Source organism: Poromitra crassiceps (genome assembly GCF_964638095.1).
Source record: "Poromitra crassiceps genome assembly, chromosome: 1".
NCBI lineage: Eukaryota > Metazoa > Chordata > Actinopteri > Beryciformes > Melamphaidae > Poromitra > Poromitra crassiceps.
The window spans coordinates 63,023,825-63,048,056 of NC_139623.1; the positions used below are offsets into that span (position 1 = coordinate 63,023,825).

At 45.0% G+C, this 24,232-nt stretch overlaps 1 protein-coding gene across 4 annotated transcripts in view; it reads right to left on the reverse strand.

Annotated features, from left to right (window-relative positions):
- Nucleotides 1-11,075: 11,075 nt before the first annotated feature.
- nipal4 (NIPA like domain containing 4) overlaps nt 11,076-24,232 on the reverse strand; it is an 86,800-nt gene continuing 73,643 nt past the window's right edge. For 3 of the 4 annotated variants that reach the window (XM_083643875.1, XM_083643876.1, XM_083643874.1), the window contains 5 exons: nt 23,999-24,159; nt 21,692-21,859; nt 20,300-20,379; nt 13,910-14,122; nt 11,076-12,739 (listed from right to left, as the gene is read on the reverse strand). In XM_083643875.1, the coding sequence (XP_083500001.1) occupies nt 12,548-12,739; nt 13,910-14,122; nt 20,300-20,379; nt 21,692-21,859; nt 23,999-24,159 (814 nt within the window). In that variant the 3' untranslated portion in view covers nt 11,076-12,547. The remainder of the gene's footprint in view (nt 12,740-13,909; nt 14,123-20,299; nt 20,380-21,691; nt 21,860-23,998; nt 24,160-24,232) is intronic. The other variant, XM_083643877.1, reaches the window with a different exon arrangement.

Below are 24,232 nucleotides of genomic sequence, written 5' to 3' on the forward strand. Positions count from 1 at the left end.
CGACCGCACTTAGGGTCGCGACCCGAAGGTTGGAGACCACTGGGTTAGTTAGTTTAGGGCACCTAACAGTTGTAGTTATAGCTTTAATTTGATTTGAGAAATAAGCTCATCCAATGCAAAGAATATTATGGAGTTGATTATTTTAAACTATGGATGAAGGATTGTTATTTATTTGTTAGGGTAACAAAGTCAATCTGCTTTCAAAGTTTTAATTTCAATAAGACTAAAAGTCTTGTAAATATAGGTTTGAAGGCTAAATGGCAAGTAGTTTTTAGCTATGGTTAAGTCTCACTGCACTAGTCTTTAATTTGATTTGAGAAATAAGATCATCCAATGAAATGAAATGTTATGGAGTTGATTATTTTAAACTGGATGAAGTATTTTTATTTATTTTTAGGGTAAGTAAATCTGCTTTCAAAGTAGTTTTCTTTGTCACTTTTCAGTTTGAATTTGAATAAGACTAAACGTCTTGGAAATATAGCAATAGTTTTGTAAATAGTTAGTTTGTACATAGTTTGCTAATAGTTTTGACAATAATAATGTAAACACTGGCCTGTCACCTGAGTGAAAGTTCCTACTTACAGTTTGGTGACCCAAAACAGAATGGTGACTCCTACTGGAACAATTTGGTTGAGTGTTTATGCCTGTGTTGCTGTCTGTTGTAGTGTAAAACGACTAAAGGGAGAGCAGGTGGTTACATGAAAGTGAGTGAGAAAAGGAGAATGACATCACAACAGTATAATCCTAATGTTAATTTAAAATTAAATATTCTTGGATGAAAGTCCAAAAAACGTCAAATTTTCTTCGGCACTGCCCTTACAGGCAGCACCGAGAGTCCATTCCTACCTAAAAGTACTTCCAGCGCCACTGAATATAATGCAATTTAATCCCCATCCCCGAACCCACAACCTCTGGCAACCTACCGCCAAAATTGCCCCCTACCAGCCCACCCTAGTGTGGCAGGCTAGATACGGGCCTGCTCCCCGGTTTCTGGAGTCCCGCTGCCGTTCGCCTGGGTCTCTCCATAATCGGCTCTACTCTACTGCTCTCTGTGCGCGCTGGCCGGTGCGCACCTGCTTTTATACAGCTCAGTGGCTGAGGAGCGCGAGGTATATATTGGGTCTAATTATATCACCAAACGGACAGTGCTATTGGTTGGCTGCTAAATGTGGGCTGTCGTACTATCCCTTTTGATCTCTTCCGATGGGATAAGAGTTATTGATTCAATTTAATTAGATCCACTGGCAGTTTATTGGGCTTTTCCGGTACATTTGTGTGGCCATATATATATTTTTGATGGGGTAATAACTGTCTGGCAAATTCTATAGGCTGTGGTCAGTCGTATTATTGCACTTTTCTTTTTCTCTCTTTCTGCCCTGTTTAATGTTTTTGTCTCAGTAGGCTATATTTCAACTGGGAGATGTGTTGAATGATTATCATTTTTTTATTAATGTGTTTTGCAGATATAACTCTTTCTGGGTATTCAGGTCTGCTCTAGGTGATCACTGTGTGATTATTGTGGTATACTGTGGGTGTCTACAGAATTTTATTTGAGATTGTTTATTTCTTTCTTTTTTTTCCTGAGTAATTAACTTTCATTTTATTTCCATGGTTACACACTGACTAGAATGATGTCTGGTGGGGGTACTTTCAGCCTGAATGACATGTCTTCTCCAGTTGGGAGCACTCTGAATTACAGTGCTGGGAGGGGTCGGGGTATCTTATTTTGTTATGGGAGGGGGAGACCTGTGGGTCCTGTGTTAAGTGAATATGAGAACACAGTTAACCAGTCAGTGTTGGGTTCACCTGTGGGTCCTACAGCCAGTTCTACACCCATTACACATGCTAACCCTCCACCTGTTCAAGTCATTACTACTGAAGCATTTACTGGTATTATTGCTGATTTGGCCAAGCAGATTGGTGAGACAGTCACTGCTAGTTTGCACACCATGCACCAACCCAGTGGCACTAGCCAGTACCAGTCTGTCCAGTCTCCAGGGGGCGCTGACGCTTCACAGCTGAGAGTGGTGGTGCAGCCAGACACAAAGCCCCCTCCATTCTTCAGAGGTGATCAGTCGGACAAGTTCTCCATACACGAGTGGGAGGACATGATGAGGAGCTATGTGTCCAGGATGAACTGTAATTCGCACAGTGAGATGTTTGGGCTTCTCATGAGTCGGCTGACCGGTAAAGCGAGGGATATCGTCAAAGTGTCACTCCGCAGTCATTCTGAGTTGAGCCCGAGTGAGCGCCCCACAGCTGTCTTTGATATCTTGAAACATAACTTCAGCGAGATCACATATTCCAACATGCCAATGAGAGACTTTTATAGCACAGTCCCGAGGGCTGGTGAAACTGTGATGGATTACTGGATCCGTCTCAATAAAGCAGTTGATGCAGCTGATGAGTGCCTCCGTAGGCGGGGCAGGAGTGTTGAGGACCCCAGTGCTGAACTTGTGATGATGTTTATCTCTCACTGCCCTGACCCCAACCTCGCCATGTCGTTCCAGCTTAAGCCTGCTGAGAAGTGGACTGTGGCTGAGGTCCAAGAAAGGCTGGATAGCCACATGCGTAGTGTGAGGAGTGCCACTCATGTCCCGCACAATGTCAGTGTCTCAGCCTACAGTCAGGGCATGAATGTTTTCGCCCGACCATTTCATGGCAGTGAACCTCAGCATCCCCTGTCATCTTCTGAGGTGAATCACCTCCTGCCTCCCACTATGTCCGCCGCTGCTCTGGGTGGTCAGCTATATCCCAACCCGCCTCCAGTTAACCAGCCTCCTCCTTCGGTAATGCCAGGTTCTCAGACAACCCCTGCCACCACCACTCCTGCTGCTGAGCCCGGCCTTCAACAAGTAGTCACTATGTTTGAGAAGGTCCTCACACTGTGCACTGCGACCCTTGCCACAGCTGGTCAGACACAGCCTCATCAGCCCCGGCACTCAGTCATCCAAACCAGTCCTCCATGCAGAGTGTGTGGCACTAAGGAACATTCCACCTATACTCACTGTAGGCTTGACAGGCTGTGCCGCCACTGCCTCCGCCCTGGTCACTTTAAGGGTGAGTGTCCATCATCCTCCCAGCCCCCAGCCATGTTAGCACCTTCTCCCTCTGCTGCTCAGTTAAACTAACGAGCCCATGTGATGAGAGGGGTAACATGGGCAACTCTGGATTAACCCTCGCTGGAGAACCTGATGATTTACAGTCTGTATATGTTAATTGTTGCAGTATGCTCCCAGATGAAAAGACAGTTATCTTTGTGGGGTCACAGAGGGTGGGGGTGGCGAGTGAGTTGTTCTATGCTCCTGTGTCAGTTAGTGGCCAGTCTTCTTTGAAGGGAATGCTTGATTCTGGGAGTATGTCATGCACACTTAGCGAAGAGGCAGAGTCAAAGCTGAAAGCTGCTGGTGTTCTCCCGGGTCCTCAGCCTGGTCCTGACAGAGTGGTGCTCGTTGGTTGTGGTGGCCTTGTTGCACAGCCTAAGTGCATTTGCGACTTAGATATTGAGGTCTATGGATTCAAATTTATTGTGCCAACCTTCATTGTTCCTGGTCAGAGGGATGAGCTTATCATCGGGAGCAATGTGATTAGACCCATCATACAGATGTTGAAGTCTACAGAGAAATACTGGGAGCTTATCTCCACCAGTACCAATGACCCCAACTGTGAGCAGTTCCTCCAGCTACTCAGCTGCATTTCGCGTTGGTCAGGCCCTGAGCAGCCTAGTAAGATTGGGACTGTAAGACTGAGGCAGGCTGTTACACTCCTTCCCCGCCAGGAGTATGTGGTGTGGGGGAAGCTGCCAGGTTCTGCTCATGTGTCACCAGGGAGTACCGTCATAGTGGAGCCAACTTCGGCCCGCTCAGCACCTAAGAACATCCTTGTGGGGCGGGTTGTGACTCCTATGTGGGGGGATCGCTGGATCCCCATGAAAGTTCTTAACCCCACACAGGCTCCTGTGACACTGCGCCGCAACACTAAACTTGTTGATGTCTCTCCTTGTCTCGCTCTTGAAGACCTGCCAATCAACCAGGGTCTCTGCAAACCTCAGAAATGGTCTGCATTTATATATATAAATGGTCTGCTATAGCGCTTTTATCCAAAGCGCTTTACAATCAGTAGATAGACTACATGATGTTGCTCCAACCCCCCCTCCTCTGCAAAATCTGTCTGATCCCATACAGCTGCTGAAAGACTGTGGATTGGGAGATGTCAACATTGAGGGCTGTGAGGTGTCGGGCAGTTGGAGAGAGAGGATGGCTGAGCTGGTATTGACATATCAAGACGTGTTCTCCAAAAACAAGCTGGACTGCGGAGAGGCAAGAGATTTCGTCCACCGCATCCGCCTTTCTGATGAGCAACCCTTCCGGTTGCCCTACCGCCGAGTCCCTCCTGCACATTATCACAAGTTGAGGGAGGTGCTGTCTGAGATGGAGATGAAGGGCATCATTCGAAAATCAATCAGTGAATATGCCTCACCGCTGGTAATGGTCTGGAAGAAATCTGGTGACCTGAGGATATGCAATGACTTTCGCCTGCTCAATGCCAAGACCATCAAAGATGCTCACCCACTGCCCCATCAAGGTGACTGTCTTGCCGCCTTGGGTGGAAATGCCCTATTCAGTACCATGGATCTTACATCGGGGTACTACAACATTCCCCTCCATGAGTCTGATAAGCGGTACACGGCCTTCACAACACCATTGGGCCTATATGAGTATAACAGGCTCCCCCAAGGCCTGTGCAACAGTCCAGCATCCTTCATGCGCATGATGTTCAGCATTTTCGGTGACTTGAACTTCTCCAGTCTCCTTTGCTACCTGGATGACCTTCTTGTTTTTGCGCCATCTGAAGAGGAAGCTCTGAAACGCCTGGAGCTGGTGTTCTCTCGCCTGAGGGCCAACAACCTTAAGCTGGCACAGAAGAAATGCCACTTTCTTCGCAAGTCCGTGAGGTTCCTGGGGCACGTGGTGGACAGTAGCGGTGTCTCAGTAGACCAGGAAAAAGTGGAAGTGATTGCAAGCTTCAAAAAGGAGGACCTTATGAATGATGACTGTTGCACTCCATCTCAGCGGAAGGTCAGATCTTTCCTTGGAATGGTTCTATACTACCAGCATTTTATCCCTTCATGCTCCTCCATTGCTAAGCCCCTCTTTTCCCTGACAGTGGGTCAGAAGCGGAAGTGTGGTGCTAGCCCACCCGGAAGTGTGGTGCTAGCCCACCCGGACTTTGACAGACCTTTCATTCTTGCCACTGATGCCTCTCTTGATGGTCTGGGAGCAGTTCTATCCCAAGTCGCTGCTGGTGAGGAGAAGGCTAGGCCCATTGCTTTCTCGAGCAAGTCTCTCAGTCGCAGCCAGTCTAACTACCCTGCTCATAGGCTGGAGTTTCTGGCTTTGAAATGGTCCGTGTGTGATAAGTTCAGTCATTGGCTTAAAGGCCATAAGTTCACTGTCTGGACTGATAACAATCCTCTCACATACATTTTGACCAAGCCGAAGCTAGACGCATGTGAACAGCGCTGGGTCTCAAAACTTGCTCCATACTCCTTCGAGATTAAACATGTCCCGGGGAGGTTGAATGTCATGGCAGATGCCCTCAGTAGGGAACCCTTTGTGAAACCCCTAAGCCAACGGCTCTTGTCAGAGCCATTTTCCAAGCTGCTCGAGCAGGTGTGTGACATAGGGGATGGATGTGTGCAAGATGTCTTCCGTCTGACGTGCCAGCCTCAGTCATTGGAGGGTTCCTCGCCGCCTGCAGCCACTCATGTGTCCATGTCTGAGGGAGAGGTCTCTTCCCTTCTTTCTGCTCATGATGACTGGGACTCAGCCCCGATGCAGCGCGCCGCTTCACTGGCCGGCCATCTGAGCGGTCTGACTCCTCCTGGTCAAGACTTGTTCCCCTCAATGTCTTTGGCTGATCTGCAAACTCGTCAGCATCAAGATCCTGTCATCTCGAGGGTGCTGTTTTATGTTGTCAGGAAGCGCAGGCCCTCCAGACGTGAACGGTGTAATGAGTGCCAACACACCCTGAGAGTTCTGAAACAGTGGGAGAAGCTCACACTCTTGAATGATGTGCTATACAGAGTTATGAGAGACCCGTTGACCAAGCACAAGAGGTTTCAGTTTGTTCTGCCTGAGTCGTCTGGTATTCATGATCATGCAGGCCACCAGAGTCAGCCCTGCACACTCTCTCTCTCGCCGTCAGCGCTTCTTCTGGTTTGATATGGAGAAGGATGTGCGCGACCACGTCAGGAACTGTCACAGGTGTATCCTCAGCAAGACGCCGGAGCCTGCCGCGAAAGCCCCACTGGAGAGCATTAAGACCTCTGCCCCACTGGAGCTTGTGTGCATTGATTTCTGGTCAGCTGAGGACAACAACAACAAGTCAGTGGATGTGCTCGTAGTCACTGACCATTTCACCAAGTTGGCACATGCTTTCCCCTGTCAAGACCAGACTGCCAAGAAAGTAGCAAAGAAGCTCTGGGACAATTGCTTTTGTGTATATGGCTTTCCTCAGCGCCTCCACTCTGATCAAGGGGCTAATTTTGAGAGTGAGCTGATTGCAGAGCTTTTGGTGCTGGCGGTTGTTGAGAAGTCCAGAACCTCTCCCTATCACCCCATGGGGAATGGGGGGACGGAGAGATTCAACCGGACCCTGGGCAACATGCTTAGATCTCTGCCTCCCAGATCAAAGTTAAAATGGCCGTAAATGGTCCAAACCATGACCTTTGTGTACAATTGCACAGTACACGAGACCACTGGATTTGCAACATTTTACTTGATGTTTGGGAGGGTCCCTAGGCTGCCAGTTGACCTCATGTTCAGAAATGTTCTCCATGATGAGGCTGTCTGTGACTATGACGCATATGTGAAATCCCTGGTTAGTGACCTCCGCATTGCCATGCTACAGGCCCAGAAGAACTCTTCAGTTGAGCAGAAACACCAGTCTGACCAGTATAACAAAAAGGTCAAGGGCCTCCCTCTCTCTGTTGGCGACCAAGTTCTTGTGGCGAACAAGGGTCTCAGAGGAAAGCGTAAGCTCGCGGATAAATGGGAGCCTGTTGTTCATTCGGTGGTGGCCTCCAAGCCAGCCCTCCACATACAGGATCAGAGACCGAGACGGAAATGAGAGAGTGCTGCACCGGAACCTGCTGCTTCAGGTCAACTTTCTCCCCCTGGATGGGCAGCTGGATAAGGGAGAGGCTCGCGTCCCCCGGAGCACTGGCTGTGTCGCTTCTCTGTCCGACATGCATGATGATGATGGGACTTCTGTGATGCAGACAGACATTCCAGCCGTTGTGCTGTCCCGGGCTGGTTCGCTGTCCAGCATGAGTGACTCTGTCAGTGACCGCACTGCTTCATGGGTCCGCGAACAGTCCATCGTTGATGATGATGATGGGAGCACTGCTGGCCCGTCTCCTCCAACTATGGCCATTCCTGCTACTGGTGCTGTTTCTCCCTCTGGTCCATCCCTTACATCCCACCTCTCCCCTGTGTCACACTCTGTTTCTCCCTCTGTTCCATCCCCTACATCCCACCTCTCCCCTGTGTCACACTCTCCCCATGTTGATGTTAGTCCCATCCCAGCCTCTGGCGGGGGTGAGGGCCGTGCTTCACGTTTTGGCAGAGCTATTAAGCCTGTTAGGAGGCTGATAGAGTCTATGGTCTCGAAGCACCACACAGTGTTGATTTGATTTTGTTTGTTTTTCAAGAAGCTTTGTGAAACAGCTACAGTATAACCGTGGTGTTTTCCTGTTTTCTTGTGTGTTTTGAGCGTCTGGTTTGGAATTTGCTGTTGATATGTGTCCAAGTGACAGGTGGCGTAGATTGTGTGGTGTAAATGGCACCTCATTTAGTCCATAGAGTGTCCTGAGATTCCGCTAGGCGCCGAGTGGGTCTCTGTCTCTCTTGACCTTTTTTTTGGGTAGCAGTTATTGCTGATTATTGCTAATCCACTGTATACTGTATGTGGTGGTATTCTTATGCCGGTTTATTGTCACAAGGTCACAATTCCAGTAATTCAGATGTGTTTTCTTTGTGTTTTTGTGGTTGCTATACATGCACAGGTACGTGTTGGTACAATGCTGATGTTAGTGTAATTCTAGGGGGGTGAGTGTAACAAAATTGTTATGGCATATATAATTACACTAAATCTATTGTTTATCTCTGTTAATTGTTATTTTAATGTATATACCTGGCAGTTTCTTTCTGCTTCCAACCCCACCCCTGCTGGCTAGTAATGGAATTCCTCCTTCCCAGTGCCTCTTTAATTTCCTGTTTACGCCCCACCTCTACCTCTTTAATCTGTTTCCTGTTGGGAGAGGTGGGTGATATTTTTGCTCTATAATATATCACATTCCATCCTATAATCTCTGATAAGTTTCATTCATATTTTTGTTAGTCTCACCTTTATGATGTGTGGATGCGTCTGTTACATGGTAGATTTCATTGTATGGATCCTTGTATAAGTGTATTTTGACGAGTGAAATCTGACGGCTGAATTTCCGCATTTTCCTTTGGTTTAATTTGTGCAGGATTGTGGTGGGGAGACATGGAGTGGAGATTTATTTTGTAAATTTTTCTGTCTTGTCAGGTATGTTTAATGTGTTGTTTCACACATATTGATACGTTTTCACAATTGTTTAACGTCATACCGTCAATCAATGAGTCAATGTGGTGACTCCTCTTTAATCTGTTTCCTGTTGGGAGAGGATTGTGGTGGGGAGACGTGGAGTGGAGATTTATTTTGTAAATTTTTCTGTCTTGTCAGTCAGCAATACACGGATGACAAAGATACTCCGGTTGTCTGGGTCCTTCCTTCAATCACAAACACAACGCAGAAGTTCACCGGGTACACCTGCTCAGCAAAAATGGAAAGTATCAAATTGCTTATTTAAACCAGTGAGATAGTAGGCTACTTAGTACACACAAGAGGGTAGGTACAGGCAGTTTAAACCAGTGAGATAGTACTTACAGTAGTAGTACACACAAGAGGGTAGGTACAGGCACTTTTGAACATGCCTATTGTACAACGGACTGGAATGAACGAAAACAACTGATAGCCTTCATCTTCATCGTCATCATCATCATCATCCAACTACCTTATGGTATCAGTTCATTGCTCTCCTCTTCTCCCTCTGCCAAACAGCCATACCATATTTTAAACAAGTAACATTAGCCTACCGCTCACACATTCAGTTGTTTGTGTTTCATTGGAAAGAAGTCATAGCAACGTTATTAGTCTTGCTTGCCAGACACTCCCAGCAAAGCAACATAGAAAGCACGCTAACGTAGCTACCAAGCTAACGCCAACCAAACAACCAGCACTGCAGCACTATACAAAACAAGCAGACTTACCAAATACCGGTAGCTAGACGCCAAGTTTCCAATACATGTCCAGTGTAATGGGTATAATCCATACTGCATTTATGATCGCTGTTCCGCTGAGAGAAATGCACTTTTACAAGGCACAACTGTAACATTACGCTACGTTAGCGTAAGTTGCCCACCGCTCCTGCTTAGACAGCGTCTCCAGCACGTTGCCTACAGGAATCCGTAGCATTAAACAATGCGCTACGCATACTTGAAACATGTCCGTTACGGCATATATAAATAAAATATATAACTGTCTGACAGGAGGAGAAACTTCCGCCTGACTTCCTCCAAAACAACGTCATTACCGTAAGTGACTGAATTTAGTCAACACAAAAACATACAGTACAAACAAACCGTATTTATTCTAATAAACGCCCCGGCGGCAAAATGAGTCAGTTGCTTATTATGCTAAATCAACTTGGACCCGGCTGGAAATGGAAGACCCGGCGGCAATTAAAGTACAGGCGCTTATTGGAAGAATTATGGTATACACACACACACACACACACACACACACAAACACACACACACACACACACACACACACACACATGGGGGGAAGATCTGATTGACAGGTGCTTGTCCGGCACGGCAGTAGCCCAAATGGAGGGGGGCGGGGGCGGGGGCTCTCTGTCGCACCCCGTGGGCGAGCCGGTGTTTCGGTCACCTGAATGGGAGGTGTGTGTGTGTGTGTGGGGCGGGGGGGGGCCCGGGTCCCTCCCTGTCCTGAGGGAACATAGGGCTGGGGGGAATGTAGGGCACAGTTTTGATGGGAGGAAAATTTCTTAGAAATGGGGGAACATAGGGCTGTGGGAACATAGGGCTTAATTTGGGGGAAAATCCTTGGGGGAACATAGGGCTGTGGGAACATAGGCTAGGGCCTAATTTTGATGGGGAGAAAATTTCTTAGACATGGGGGAACATAGGGCTGTGGGAACATAGGGCTGTGGGAACATCGGGATGATTTAATTGTCAAAAATCTATAAATAAATATACAATATTTACCCTAATGAGAAAAGGAGAAAATATTGGTGGTTAAAACTGAATAATACTGCTGTCTATTGTTTATTGTTGGTCCTTCCTATGAAGAGAGAAGCCAGCACTCCAACGCTGAGGAAGGTCTTTGACTGAAACGTTCATTGCTGCTGCCCAGGTTTGAGGAACTAATTAAATCCTATGAAAGGACATTTGGAGTGCTGGCTTCTCTCTTCACTGAACTATTTGCTTGCCCTGCACCCAATGAGTTTTTAATCCATTTTGAGTGTGCTCACTAGTAGTGGGTCACGACCCGTGTTTTTCTCCTGTGCTGCTCACCTTATTGTTAGTTCCTCCCTGTAGTGAGAGTTTAGTGGATTTGATTCCTATACATGTCTTATGGTCATCCATCCTTAAATATAGAGGTGCCTCTCTAGACCATTTTCAAGGTATGATGGCCTTTTGGCCTGATCTTGTTTCCCTATGTATCTTAAGAGTCTGATTTATATGTATTTTTACCTTGTATTTATACTTGATGGTTATGTAACATTTGAATGAATGAATGAATGATTTTTATTTCGAGTGTTTAACAAAAAAACAACCGAAAAGGATAGGTGAGAAGCCATAGGCTTATGGTAACCTACACACTTACAACTCATTAATGCTCAATCAATCAAGATAGAAGCCAAGTAACAGTGCCATTCTATTACAATTAATGCTAAGTGACAAATCAAAGATAACAAATGGTAACCGATTGTTGCTAAGAAATGAACAATGACTTAATGTAAATAAAGCAATTTGTGATAAAGAATATAAGATAAGTAATAAATGCGAGATGGTCAATAACTTAGGCAATATAATCTAAGTAAACAGTTCATATAGAAGAACAATACCGTGATATGCACATACATGCATGCTTGTACACACATATACATACGTTCATAAACAGACTTTCTGCCTGTACAACTCATCCCACCGGATGCTAGCCCTATGTAATGAGGTCATACATGTCAAGTTTATTTTTTTTTAAAGTTATTTTTGAATTGATATATATTCCTGCTTTTCTTTAATCCCTCCGGAAGTTTATTCCATAATTTCACACCATTGACTGAAACACACATGCGCTTTAGAGTAGTACGTGCCCTGGGCTGTTGGAAATTTGGTTCCCCCCTGTATTCATACCTCCCTTCTCTATCCCTAAACATTTTCTGTAAATTACTGGGGAGAAAATTATTTCTTGCTTTATAAACTATCTGTGCTGTTTTAAGTTCAACTAAGTCCGGGAATTTTAATGCTCTTAAATAGAAAAACAATTTATTAGTGTGATGAGTGTAGCCAACATTATTTACAATTCTTATAGCCTTTTTTTGCATGACAGAAATGGGTTTTAGGTTATCTACTACTATGTGTCTGTTGTTGTGCATCTGTGGCTTGTTTGTAACTTTGATATATCCTGTTTGGAGTCATGTGACTATCAAATGAGATATTCCTCTAAATCTGACCTCAAACATTTTAGAAAAACAGACAAATCTTTCCAATGTTGCCCCCTCGGAATTTTGACTTGCCACACACAGAAACAGACTATAATGTTAGGGGCACCAGTGCAACCAATGAAAATGTTTACTTGTAGTGGGCAGATTTTCGGGTGAGAAAATGCGACCAATTGGTCGCACTTTGGAGCCCTGCGAGTGTACTGTCATCCAGTTCCATTGTATTGGAGAGAAGGCAGACATCTCTTCGGCCGACATCCCCAAAACTCGGCAACTCACACCAAAACAATCTAGATGGATAAATAGCACTACATGTGAGAGGGAAAATTTATTTTGCATTTTGGGGTGAACGGTTCCTTTAAACTTGTGGCATTTTGAATTCAATGTAGGCTACAGCTAGCTAGAACATCAGTGACAATCTGCAGCAAATGAAATGATGAGAAATTATAATAATATTTACATCCATATTGTACTGAGCGTCACACATGCATTGGAGTTACAAATGAGGGTTCATCTGGAGAGAAAAATAAAATAAATGGTTTAAATAAAAAATTAAATGAAATAACTAAACTACCAATGTCTCATTGTGACTTTTACTTAAAAAATCCTGATAAAGTGCACAAACACTGAGGGCAAATTCATGGACCAGTTGGAATTCAAGACTCTCTCTCTCCCCCTCTCTCTCCCTCTCTCGGCCCCCCTCTCTCAGCTGATGATGAAGACTCTAGGTCCCTCATCCCTCATGGGAGGCAAACTCTCGATCACCATGTTGTCCATCAGTCCATGTTTGTCCTCTTTTTTACTTCCTCTCATTCCTCCTCTGGCTGAAGCCTCCTCTGGAAGTCCCTCCCTCTCCACCGGCTGAGACAGCTGATTCGCTAGTTGCTCCATAGTCACCTGCAGTGAGAGAAATGACAGCAACTATTATTCTTATTCTTTTAACGAGGGAAACACTTTTAAACATGAACTTTTAAACATCATCTCTCCAGCATATATCAATCAGTGGGATGACGGCCCGCAGGACACGCCCCGTCAGCCATCCCGCCGTCGGAAACGGAGGTTTCAGAGTGGCTGTCACAGCTGTCAATCATGACATACCCACTTTTTATATTGTCAAATAACTAATTAAAAACAAACTTGTGAGAAAAATGAGCACTTGAACATACATCGGTGTGATAAGAACTACCTAAAATGATAGAAACCATTGTCAGGAAAAAATTTGACGTGCACGTGGAGGGGGCGGAATTTATGACCTATAGAGCTGAACAGTCACATGACTCTTACATGAGTTCCCCATTCATTTTCTCCATAGATTTAGAAATATCCTTATATAATGAGTTTTAAGGCTGGAACCAAGCCAACCAGCGACCTACTGAATCATGAAAAAACATTTCACTTGGAGCAAAAACTTTTCTCTCTTTTTTTTTGCTCGCTAGCCAACATTGTTTTACAGCTGATTTGTGAATGACAGCATTTTGAGATATTTCCACATATTTTGGACATATTTTCATGGCAACAAACTCATCGTGTCTGTTTACATAAAGGCCATCGATGACTACTGATGACCTATAAGGGTCTCGAAGGGTTGTCCCATTTCATAGAAGAAGATTTCAACCACTACCCCTGGAAACTCTATTCTGAGGGGCATGTTGAAAAGCGGGCACTCAAAAACGAGGGATAGAGGTAAAAATAGAAAATGGCATTGTGCCTAATTCTGCATTCATGTGCTCCTCAGAAACTCCCACGTCCCATTTGTGACGTTGTAATTTCAACATATATATATATTTTTTTACAGTCAATTGGCGACACGGACTCCATACTGGTACCATTTTGTAGTCCCGAAACGTCATGCAACGTCACAACTGGGAAACCCCGATATCATCAAAATTTCCCAGTTTCCCACTCCTAAATATGACTTTGGAGAGGGCCATTCATGTGCCCCGTAATTCATAGATATGTTAAATACGTTAAATACGATATATCTGAGGAGCACATGAAAGCAGCATAAGTCCATATTTGGGCATGCTGACATCAATGATGAGGTCATGTGAGGAAGGGTTGACGGACCTGCAGGTCTCTGAAGAGGTGCAGCATGGCCACACCCACCACGATGACCAGGAAGGCGCCCAGCGTGGCGACCATGTCCACGGCCGACATGCGCCTCCACTCCTGGAACAGCAAGATGGAGGTGGAGAGCACCACGCAGCTGAACAGCACATAGTAGATGGGGTACACCAGCAATGTGTTGAAGGTGTCCAGAGACTTGTTCAGGTAGTTCACCTGGAGCGAGAACGAGAGAGAGAGAGAGAGAGAGAGAGAGAGAGAGAGAGAGAGAGAGAGAGAGAGATCAAGGGCTCTATCTTCCGACAGGCGCTATCTGTGACGGCATTATCTGTTTAAAGGAATGATCCGCCGACATTCCCGTGGACATTGTGTTAAAGGAAATTAATTCCTGAGTTCATAGCAGCAATTTGTTTTCAAATCGACCAAGCATTGGCGGAAAAAAAACACATTTTTGTTGTTGTGGGGTGTTCAGGGATCTCATCCAATACCCAGAGTTCATTGCGCTGATGCGCGCTCCCGACCCCAAGTGGAGGCTCTTTTGTTCTTCTCACTTGTTGCGCAGTCAGACCACAGAGACACAGAGACAAACATAATATATAACTAACAGCTACATCGAGAGAGGAGGAGAGAGGAGTGAGCAGAAGAGATGAGGACAGTTTTATTTGTGTAGCTATAGCTGACGCTAGTTAGCTTTTAGCAGTGTCACCTAACATGGAGCAGGGGAGAGGGAGGCTTCAGTGGGTCAGTGAGTGGCTAACGTTAGCTAACGTAGCTTATAGTTTGTTTAGTTAGCGTTAGTTGAAAGAGAGAGGGCGAAAATTGAATAACACTAGTTTTATCGACAACAAACATGCCTTATTGTACGGTGCCTGCCTGGATGCAACAACTGACGTTACAGAAAGCAGAGAACGTAAAGCGCAAGCTAACGATAGCCGGATAGCACCAGGCCAGCAGTTGAACAGAGAGCTAACAGGGTGCAAGGAATGGCTCTGATTGGTGAAAACAACAACAGGGACAGAGATGCTTTGCTGAAGACAAGACAACGTTACTGTGCCCATAGCCGATGAGTAGAGCGACCACCGCAGACGCTGGGTGTGATAGATAGAGGTAAGCTGTTTTAGGTTTTGTCAGCTAATGTTACTGCATTGAATGCATCATGGAATATTATCTAACTATAGGCCTATATTATAACCTATATATCATTCCAAAATATGTAACGCCAGGTTACTTGAAAACGCTTTTTCATCTGTAGCCTAACCATTGTTATTGTGTCTGCTCAACTGATATTGTTTACAAGTAATTTTGCGATTGCTAGCTAATCATTGTTATTTTTACTCTGCCATGGCAGACTGCTGTACTTGGACTGTCAGTCTGCAGCTGTGGGACAGAAACACGGACCTGCTCCTAGTCCTGCTTATTCCAGAGGTAAGAATTTGCTAAACTGTTAGAAACTAACACAAATAGAAACTTTGCCTTGAGCTCAGATTAAAATGTGATGTGATATAACCAGGGTTGTAGTGGTAAATAGAGAGATGGGTAAACTATCCAATGTGAGTAGTTGACCCACATTGTTTCCCCTCATTGATTGATACAGGACAGGTGATCTAAAAATAGGCGAATCAACTCTCCACTATGCCCCTGGATATAACACACTTGTGCTGCTTTTTTCCTTTGGTAAACATGATTAGCATTGATGGTTGGTTCCAATAGTGGCTAGCCTGATGTTCCTTGCTGCTTCATCTATGAATAGATTCATGCTTATCCGTGCAAATTTCCATGCAACATTTGTTCCCCTGCATATTACCTGTTGTGTTGGATGGGCATGATTACAGCATTCCTAGTTTTACAGGCCTATATTTCAGCCATATTTTTAATCTGTCACTCCGCCAGCAGAGGGTGCCGTCCCTTTGGAAAAAATCGATTCTAGTTCCTGTTGCCAAGTGCACCAATCCAAAATCACTTAATGACTTCCGGCCAGTGGCCCTAACCTCCCTGGTCATGAAACAGTTTGAGAGGCTAGTGAAGGATGAGCTAGTAACAAAAACTGACTCTTTGCTCGATCCACTTCAGTTTGCCTATCGTGCTAATAGATCGCGTGCAGGATGCTACAGCCACCTTACTGAACCTCATATTCAAGCATCTAGAGGGCAGTAAGAATCACGTTAGACTGCTCTTTGCTGATTTCTCATCAGCATTTAACACCATCCAGCCGCACATTCTGGTCGAGAAATTAACCAGCTTTTTCGGTCTGGATAAATGCCTCGTTGGTTGGATTCTAGACTTTCTAACGAATAGATCTCAGCAGGTGAGGGTCAATGGGATACTGTCCAGTATCTTATTGTCCTCTACCGGCTCGCCCCAAGGCTGTGTTTTATCTGCTTTCTTATATATTCTATACACCAACGACTGTCGCAGCCGTTTCGCCAACAGATTCATCGTCAAGTGCGCTGACGATTCTGTCATCGTCAGTCTGCTTGACGATGATGATGTAGGACACGGCCAAGTCATTGACGACTTCGTTTCTTGGTGCGAAAACGCTTCCTTACAACTCAACGTTTCCAAAACGAAAGAGGTTTGTATTGATTTTCGACGTTCCCCCCCTGTTCCCCAGAGCAGTTTTGTCAACGGTCAGCCTGTCGATATAGTGACAGACTACAAATATCTGGGTACGGTAATTGACAGCAAGCTGAAGTTTGATCTGAATACCGACATGCTGTGTAAGAAAGGTCAGCAGCGCCTTTACTGCCTTAGGAAGCTGGCCAAATTTCAGGTTGATAAAACTCTGATGAAAATGTTCTATAGTGCTTTTGTGGAGTCTGTCATATCATTTTCCATAATCTGCTGGTATGGTAATCTTTGTACTAAAGACAAGAACTCCCTGGGGACAATAGTGAAGGTGGCTTCGAAAATAGCCGGAACCCAGTTCAGAAGCCTGGACCAGATCTGTAATAACCAGGTGCTGAAAAAAGCTGTGTCCATCCGATCAGATGATGCCCACCCTCTGAGGTTCGAATATGAGCTGCTTCCTTCCGGGCTCCGCCTTCGTGCCCCCATAGTTAAAAAGAACAGATACAGAAATTCCTTTGTGCCTGTCTCTATCAGAGCGTTGAACGCTGCTGGGGTACAAATGTAATGTCTCCCCATCTGCCGTTGCTGTTATTTTGTTATTTATTTATTTTATCCTTTTATTCTTTTATTCTTTTATCTTTATTTATTCTTAGGGGTACAGTACAGTATATCTGTATTATATACTTTGTCTGCCCTTTGGTCTGGACTGAGGTTTTTCTTTTGTGCTTTAATACAATGATACATTGTAGCTCTTTCTTGTGATATAAATGTGCTGCTGTGAGCGAACTGCACTTTGCTACTATGCACTATGGCCCCTATCGTTGCATCGGCGCTGTTTCTAGGCCGAGCGCCTGGCGCAGCGCAAATCAGTGGGCGTGGACCAGCGCACTTGATATCTTGGTCTTGGCGCTAGATGCAGCCTCAACCATTACAACCACGCCTTTTAAGCGTAAAATTATGCACCGTCAGTTCATTGGATAAGTGCAATAAACGAATCGCATGCTTGCCTTTTAAGCTCCATTCCAGTGGTCCAACAAAACCAGACGAAAGCCAAGCGCTCTGCCCCCCCCCTCCCTTCATCCAGTCTGTCTGTCTCCATATTATAGGATATTATTCCATATTATTATGCTTCTCAAACCAATCTAACTGCAGTTTAAATACTGCAAGCATGTAAATACGCTACACTATAGCAAGATCAAAGTGAAAAGAATGTTCTAAATGTATCAGCTAGAAAAATATAGCCTATCCCTATATGATGAGATTCATTTTATATTGGTGAAAGTTTGTCCAGAAAGATATCGTTTTCTCTCCCCTGCTGCAGGTAGAATGATGCACATAAATATACCCTACATTATGTAAAGTCATTGCATAAATGTGTTTTTATTGTAAAACTAAATGTGAAGTAGGGCCAAGTTATTGGAGCGGACATCACAGTATAGCACATGACAGAAGCGCATTCCGCTGTCACTTATCTAAATCACGTTAAATCCACAAAGGGTATATATAGGCTCAAGAGGACATATATGTTTAACATAGGGTGGTGTTTCATTTCGATGTTTTATTTGGTCCAATATTGAAATGTTCTACAATTGCAGCTTGTCTTACCATTACACATTATTTTAGATCTACCTTTTATATCTATTTCGGCTCATTTGGTTGCTATTTAGTAGCGAAATGGAGGACCCAATTGCATGCTGGGACATTCACAGGCAGTAAACTTACAACTGCTATTTCCTATGGGAAGCTGGGTGCTGCTATGTGTTGTGTCTGTCTGAGCGAGGGAGTCAGAGAGAGAGAGAGAAGGGTGACAGAGAAGAGGCAGAAGAGCACTGGCACACTGAATAGGCCTGGTTTCAGAGAGAGACAGAGAAGGGTGAAAGGGGAGAGGCAGAAGAGCACTCCTTGACACTGGCGCACTGAATAGGCCTGCTTTTCAAAGGCGCAAATCGCTAAATGTACGCCAGGTCGGAAGATATCAGTAGGCCGGTATTTAGCGCCGACACGCCCACTTTGGCCCATTCTGAGACTGCGCCACGCCCATTCGGCCTAAAGCGCATTTGGCAGCGTAAAGCCATATTGATATCGTCCCAAAACAGGCGCAAGGCACGTTTTTTTGCGTTTAAGGCCCGTTTTAGCGCCGAAGGCCTGTGGGAGAGTAGGGGCCTATATCTCTACTGTGCACTTTAGATCGTTGCTACGGTTGTCATTTGCACTTTAACTATTGTGTTGCACTTTAAACTGCTGCTCTAGACTGTTTTTACAATGTTTTTTTTTGTCTTATTTGTTTTTATGTATGTACTTCGTACTACGCTTTCTGCAATCCAATTTGCCCTTTTGGGACACTTAATAAATCTTGAATCTTGAATCTTGAATCTATAGACTATCCTTGGACTAAATTTTCACATTGTGCTTTTCTTGCTGTGAGCTCTGATTAAAATGTGTCCACAAATAAATAAATATGCTATGTTGTTGTTAACTAATAGCTAATCATTTCTTTCTCACTCTGCCAGAGTGCCTTTCTGGGACAGAAACTGCATCAGCCTACTCCTCTACCCCATCCACCTCCAGAAGCCTGCTGCTCTTCATCCATAGATCTCAAGATTCAAGATTCAAGATTTTTATTGTCACTCCGTAGTACAAGTATCACGTGTGAAATTCTTGTGCTGTGAACTCCGTTTACAACATAGTACAAATATAACAGGGCATATGAGTGCAAAAACAACAAGAGACACAACAAGCAATAAGGCAGTAGAGTGATAAGACAAGTCAGAGACAGTGGCATATTCACTGCACATAGGTGCACATGTCATGTGCATACTTGGACGTACTTAAACATTTTGAATTCAACGTATTTGACGTACAGGTGCAAATAGCATATACCTAATTAAACATACAATTAAACATTACACATAATGGTAGCATCTACAGTGCGGTACAGTACGGCTACTACACTATTTGTGTATGTTAAGGAGTCTCGTGGCCTGCGGGAAGAAACTGTCCCTCAAGCGATTTGTGCGTGCTTTTGGGACCCTGTATCTTCTCCCTGAGGGTAACAGGGAGAACAGGCTGTTGTGGGGATGGTTTGTGTCTTTGATGATCTTCAGGGACCTCCTGAGGCACCGCTGGTTACATTATATAGTTCCTGCAGTTCTGGCAGCTCACATCCTGTTACGTGCTGGGCCGCGCGTCTCACTCTCCGTAGCGCCCTGCGGTCCATGGTGGTACAGTTCCCGTACCAGGTGGTGAAGCAGGCAGTCAGCAGGCTTTCAATGGTGCCTCTTTAGAAGTCCCTAAGGATTTCTGGCCTTAGCCCAAATTTCTTTAGGCGCCTGAGTCCGTGTAGTCGCTGTTGGGCCTTTTTGACAACAGTGGCGGTGTGACCGGCCCATGTCAGGTCCTGGTGGATTTTGACTCCCAGAACTCAGCGTTCTCTTCAACCATCACCAGTGTCTACACCAGGCATTCCCAACCTTTTTTGGCTTGTGACCTCACTTTGACATCACAAAACTATAGTGACCCCAGACATTCAACATTTTTCATTAAAATTAACTTGTTTTTGATCATCATGACAGTGATCGATACCTGTCAGTCATTTGGACAATGTTCTTCAACTCAACTGTCATTTAAGCTTGTAATTTTGAAATGATTGCGTTTACTTGGAAAGAGTATGTTTTCCCTTTTGGTGTGTAAATTATATCGCAAGTTTGGTGTTAAATTTAATTTAAAGGTCCCAATTCGTGCAGCTGTAACCTCTTAAAAACATGTTACCTGTGTTACTATGGAGACGATGTGACACTACAAAACACTCATTATAACCTGTAATACCTGTGTTACTATGGAGACGATGAGAGAGAGCAGCAGGATCCAGGTGAGGGGATGAGCGAGCACTGAAGCATCAGAGAAGACTGGAGAGAGAGAGAGAGAGAGAGAGAGAGAGAGAGAGAGAGAGAGAGAGAGAGAGAGAGAGATATTAGATGACTGTACGACATCTCACAGGGTCACTAATTTCTTTCTTTCTTTCTTTCTTTCTTTCTTTCTTTCTTTATTCCTTTCTTTCTTGTCTTCCTTACTTTGCATCTTTTCTTACTTCCTTTTCTTGTTTGGTAAAGCCCCCTCCAGTGTATTTTGTCATTTTTAAGATACTAGTGGCCCCGTGGGAGTTGGGGAAGTTAGCCCGTGATGTGACACATCCAATCACCTGCCAGGTATTTTTTGAAAGTATCTGCCCTTTTCCAAATACTTTCCAAGGACGACTTCCCAGATGGTTGTGTGTATCCATCTGGCCGTGTCAGGTTAACTTGTTCCTTGCTTATTTATCTATCTAACCCATCCGGTCTGTCAGTCTGTCTATCTGTCTGTCTGTCTGTCTGTCTGTCTGTCTGTCTGTCTGTCTGTCTGTCTGTCTGTCTGTCTGCCTGTCTGTCTGTCTGTCTGTCTGTCTGTCTGTCTGTCTGTCTGTCTGTCTGTCTCAGGCACGTGCACACATACTATAGACATCAAAGGGGGCTTGAGCCCCTGTCTTTTTTTCAGTCTGTAAAAAGTGCCCTTTCCTGACCATGAATGCAGCATTTCTAATTGTGCTTTGTATGGAAATTGCCCTTTCCATGCCGTCACTGAAGGCAGCATTCAAAGGGAAATGCCTTTTCCGAGCTTGCTTGGCCTTGAATGCACCATTTCTAATAGGCCTCTGCATGGACCAGTGTTTTTCTAAGCCGCCCCTGAAGGCAGCAGCCCAAAAACCGCACGTGGCTTGCCCATTGACTGTTGAGAGCGAGACGGCCCGTCCCCGCCCACTCCAGCAGTGCACTCGGCCACATGCAGACTGAATGACAGCAGCACAGGCGCACACTGACAGATATATCAGTCAGTCAATGTGAATCAGGTATGTATGGTTGTCAAAACAAAGAATTATACAGAGATCCACCCCCCCATTTCAGTTTCATGTTGAAATTTCGGCGGTGCAGACAGGCATGCAGCAGCCTGTAATGCCGTTTTACACGCGGGGTGTAAAACTGGTTAAAATCTGAATATTTCAAATGAGTTATACCCCTAAATTGGCCTTCAAATTGCCTGAAATTTATGCCACGGTCCGGAGGGCGGCGGCAAAAATTTCTGCGTCGAATAAATTTCGCAGTAGAAATTTCTGCGCCGAAGTGCCCTTTTAAGAATTTGAGCCCCTGCCCCTCTAATGTTTTCTGCACGTCCCTGCTCTGGTACCTGTCTGTATGGCAATGGCGAGTCCCTTCACAGAGGATACGGTGAAGGCTCCCAGCAGGGAGCATATGCTGATGTAGACCAGGATGTTGGAGCGTCCAATCCGTGGAGAGCAGTACACAATAAGCACCACAGTCAGCAGCAGCACCACACACACATACACCAGGAAGCCTGCACAGACACACACACACACACACACACACACACACAGACACACACACACACACAAACGCACACACTCACGCATATACACACACACAAACGCAAACACGTACGCACACACACACACACACACACACACACACACACACACACACAAACACACACAAACACAGACACACACACACACACACAGACACACACACACAATAATAATTACTGTAGCCTATATTACAGTTAATCCAAGTAACTTCAAGTTACAGCATTACTTTCTGCAGTTTGGCTGATAGGTGACTCCTGTAAGGTTAATTATTGTTCCAATAAAGACACTGGGCCCTATCGTTGCAATCGGCGTAGAAACTGCGTTTAAGGCCTGGCCTAGCGCAGTTAGTGGGTGTGGACCAACGCACTCGCTATCTTGGTATCGGCGCTACACGCAGCCTCAACCATTATAACCACGCCTTTTCAGCGTAAAATTATGCATAGTCCGCTCATTGGAGAATTGCAGTAAAGAGTCACACGCTTGCCTTTTAAGCTCCAATTCCTGGACAAATCCGGTAAAACCAGACAAAGCCAAGCGCTCTGCCCCCCCCCCCCTCCCTTCATCCAGTCTGTCTGTCTCCATATATAGGCTATTATTCCATATTATTATGCTTCTCAAACCAATCTAACTGCAGTTTAAATACTGCAAGCATGTAAATACCCTACACTATAGCAAGATCAAAGTGAAAAGAATGTTCTAAATGCATCAGCTAGAAAAATATAGCCTATTAGATTGGTGAAAGTTTGTCCAGAAAGATATCATTTTCTCTCGCCTGCTGCAGGAAGGATGATGCACATAAATATACCCTACATTATGTAAAGTCATTGCATAAATGTGTTTTTATTGTAAAACTAAATGTGAAGTAGGGCCAAGTTATTGGAGCGGACATCACAGTATAGCAGATGACAGTAGAAGCGCGTTCCGCTGTCACTTATCTAAATCACGTTAAATCGACAAGGGATATATATAGGCCCAGGAGGACATATATGTTTCACATAGGGTGGTGTTTTCATTTCGATGTTTTATTTGGTCCAATATTGAAATGTTCTACAATTGCAGGTTGTGTTACCATTACACATTATTTAGATCTACCTTTATATAGGTTTTCGGCTCATTTGGTTGCTATTTAGTAGCGAAATGGAGTACCACAATGCATGCTGGGACATGCCAGGCAGTGAACTTACAACTTATTTTTCCTATGGGAAGTGTGTTGTGTCTGTCTGAGCGAGGGAGTCAGAGAGAGGGAGTCGTATTGTGCCTGTCAGACTGAGGAGAGAGGGAGAGAGTGACACAGAGAAGGGTGACAGAGGGGAGCCAGAGGGGAGCGCTCCACGCAACCAGCGCACTGAATAGGCCTGGTTTTCAAAAGCGCAAAGCGCTAAATTTACGCCAGGTGGGAAGATATAATTAGGCCGATATTTAACGCCGAAACGCCCATTCTCGCCCATTCAGGGAGTGCGCCACGCCCATTCGGCCTAAAGCGCATTTGGCAGCGTAAAGCCATGTTGATATCTTCCCGAGGCAGGTGCAAGGCACGTTTTTTAGCGCCGAAGGCCCGTTTTAGCGCCGAAGGCCTGTGGGAGAATAGGGGCCACTGCATGAAATCGGCCACACCCATTATTAGAGAAAGCTTTCCATTCACTTCCAACTGTGACGTGCTCCGCAGTGTCTCTATAGAGTGGATTCAGTTCTAAAAGGAGCTGCCTAAACAGGTTGTACCTCACTTTTTTGGAAGGGGGGTAGCAAAAGTAATCTAGTCATGTGATGGGTGAAGTAACTAATTACTTTTGATACCAAGTAATAAGTAAAGCAATTGTATTACTTTTTAAAGGAGTAATAAGTAAATCATTACTGAGTAACTTGCCCAACACTGATGCCTATGAAAATAAGTCACTTCCAAATCGTTTAATCATAGGTGTTGTATTCAATACAACACTAATGTATTGGGTCTTCCTATTGCATTTAGGCCTACATGCATTTGACCAGCAGATGACGCTGTCACGCGTCTTTTTCGAGCATTTTGAAACAGTGAATCATTTCCTGAAGTAGTTGGTTGGATTGTTTTGAGCTTCAGAAAGCCTCTGGTTTTGCCCTTCACTTCCTCTCACCAGGTTCCAGCAGCTTGTCAGTCATGTCCTGCAGCGATGTCACTTCCTGTTCCTGCGGGGCGTGGATGACCAATAAGATGCTCCCCAGCACACACAGCAGGCAGCCCAGCTTCCCCATGGCGTTCAGCGTCTCCCCCAGCAGGTAAGAGGACAGAACTGCACTGCAGCACACAGAGCACAGTGAATACATTAGCCTGATCGCTCGCCACGTACCAGCGAAGAACAAGGCCTACC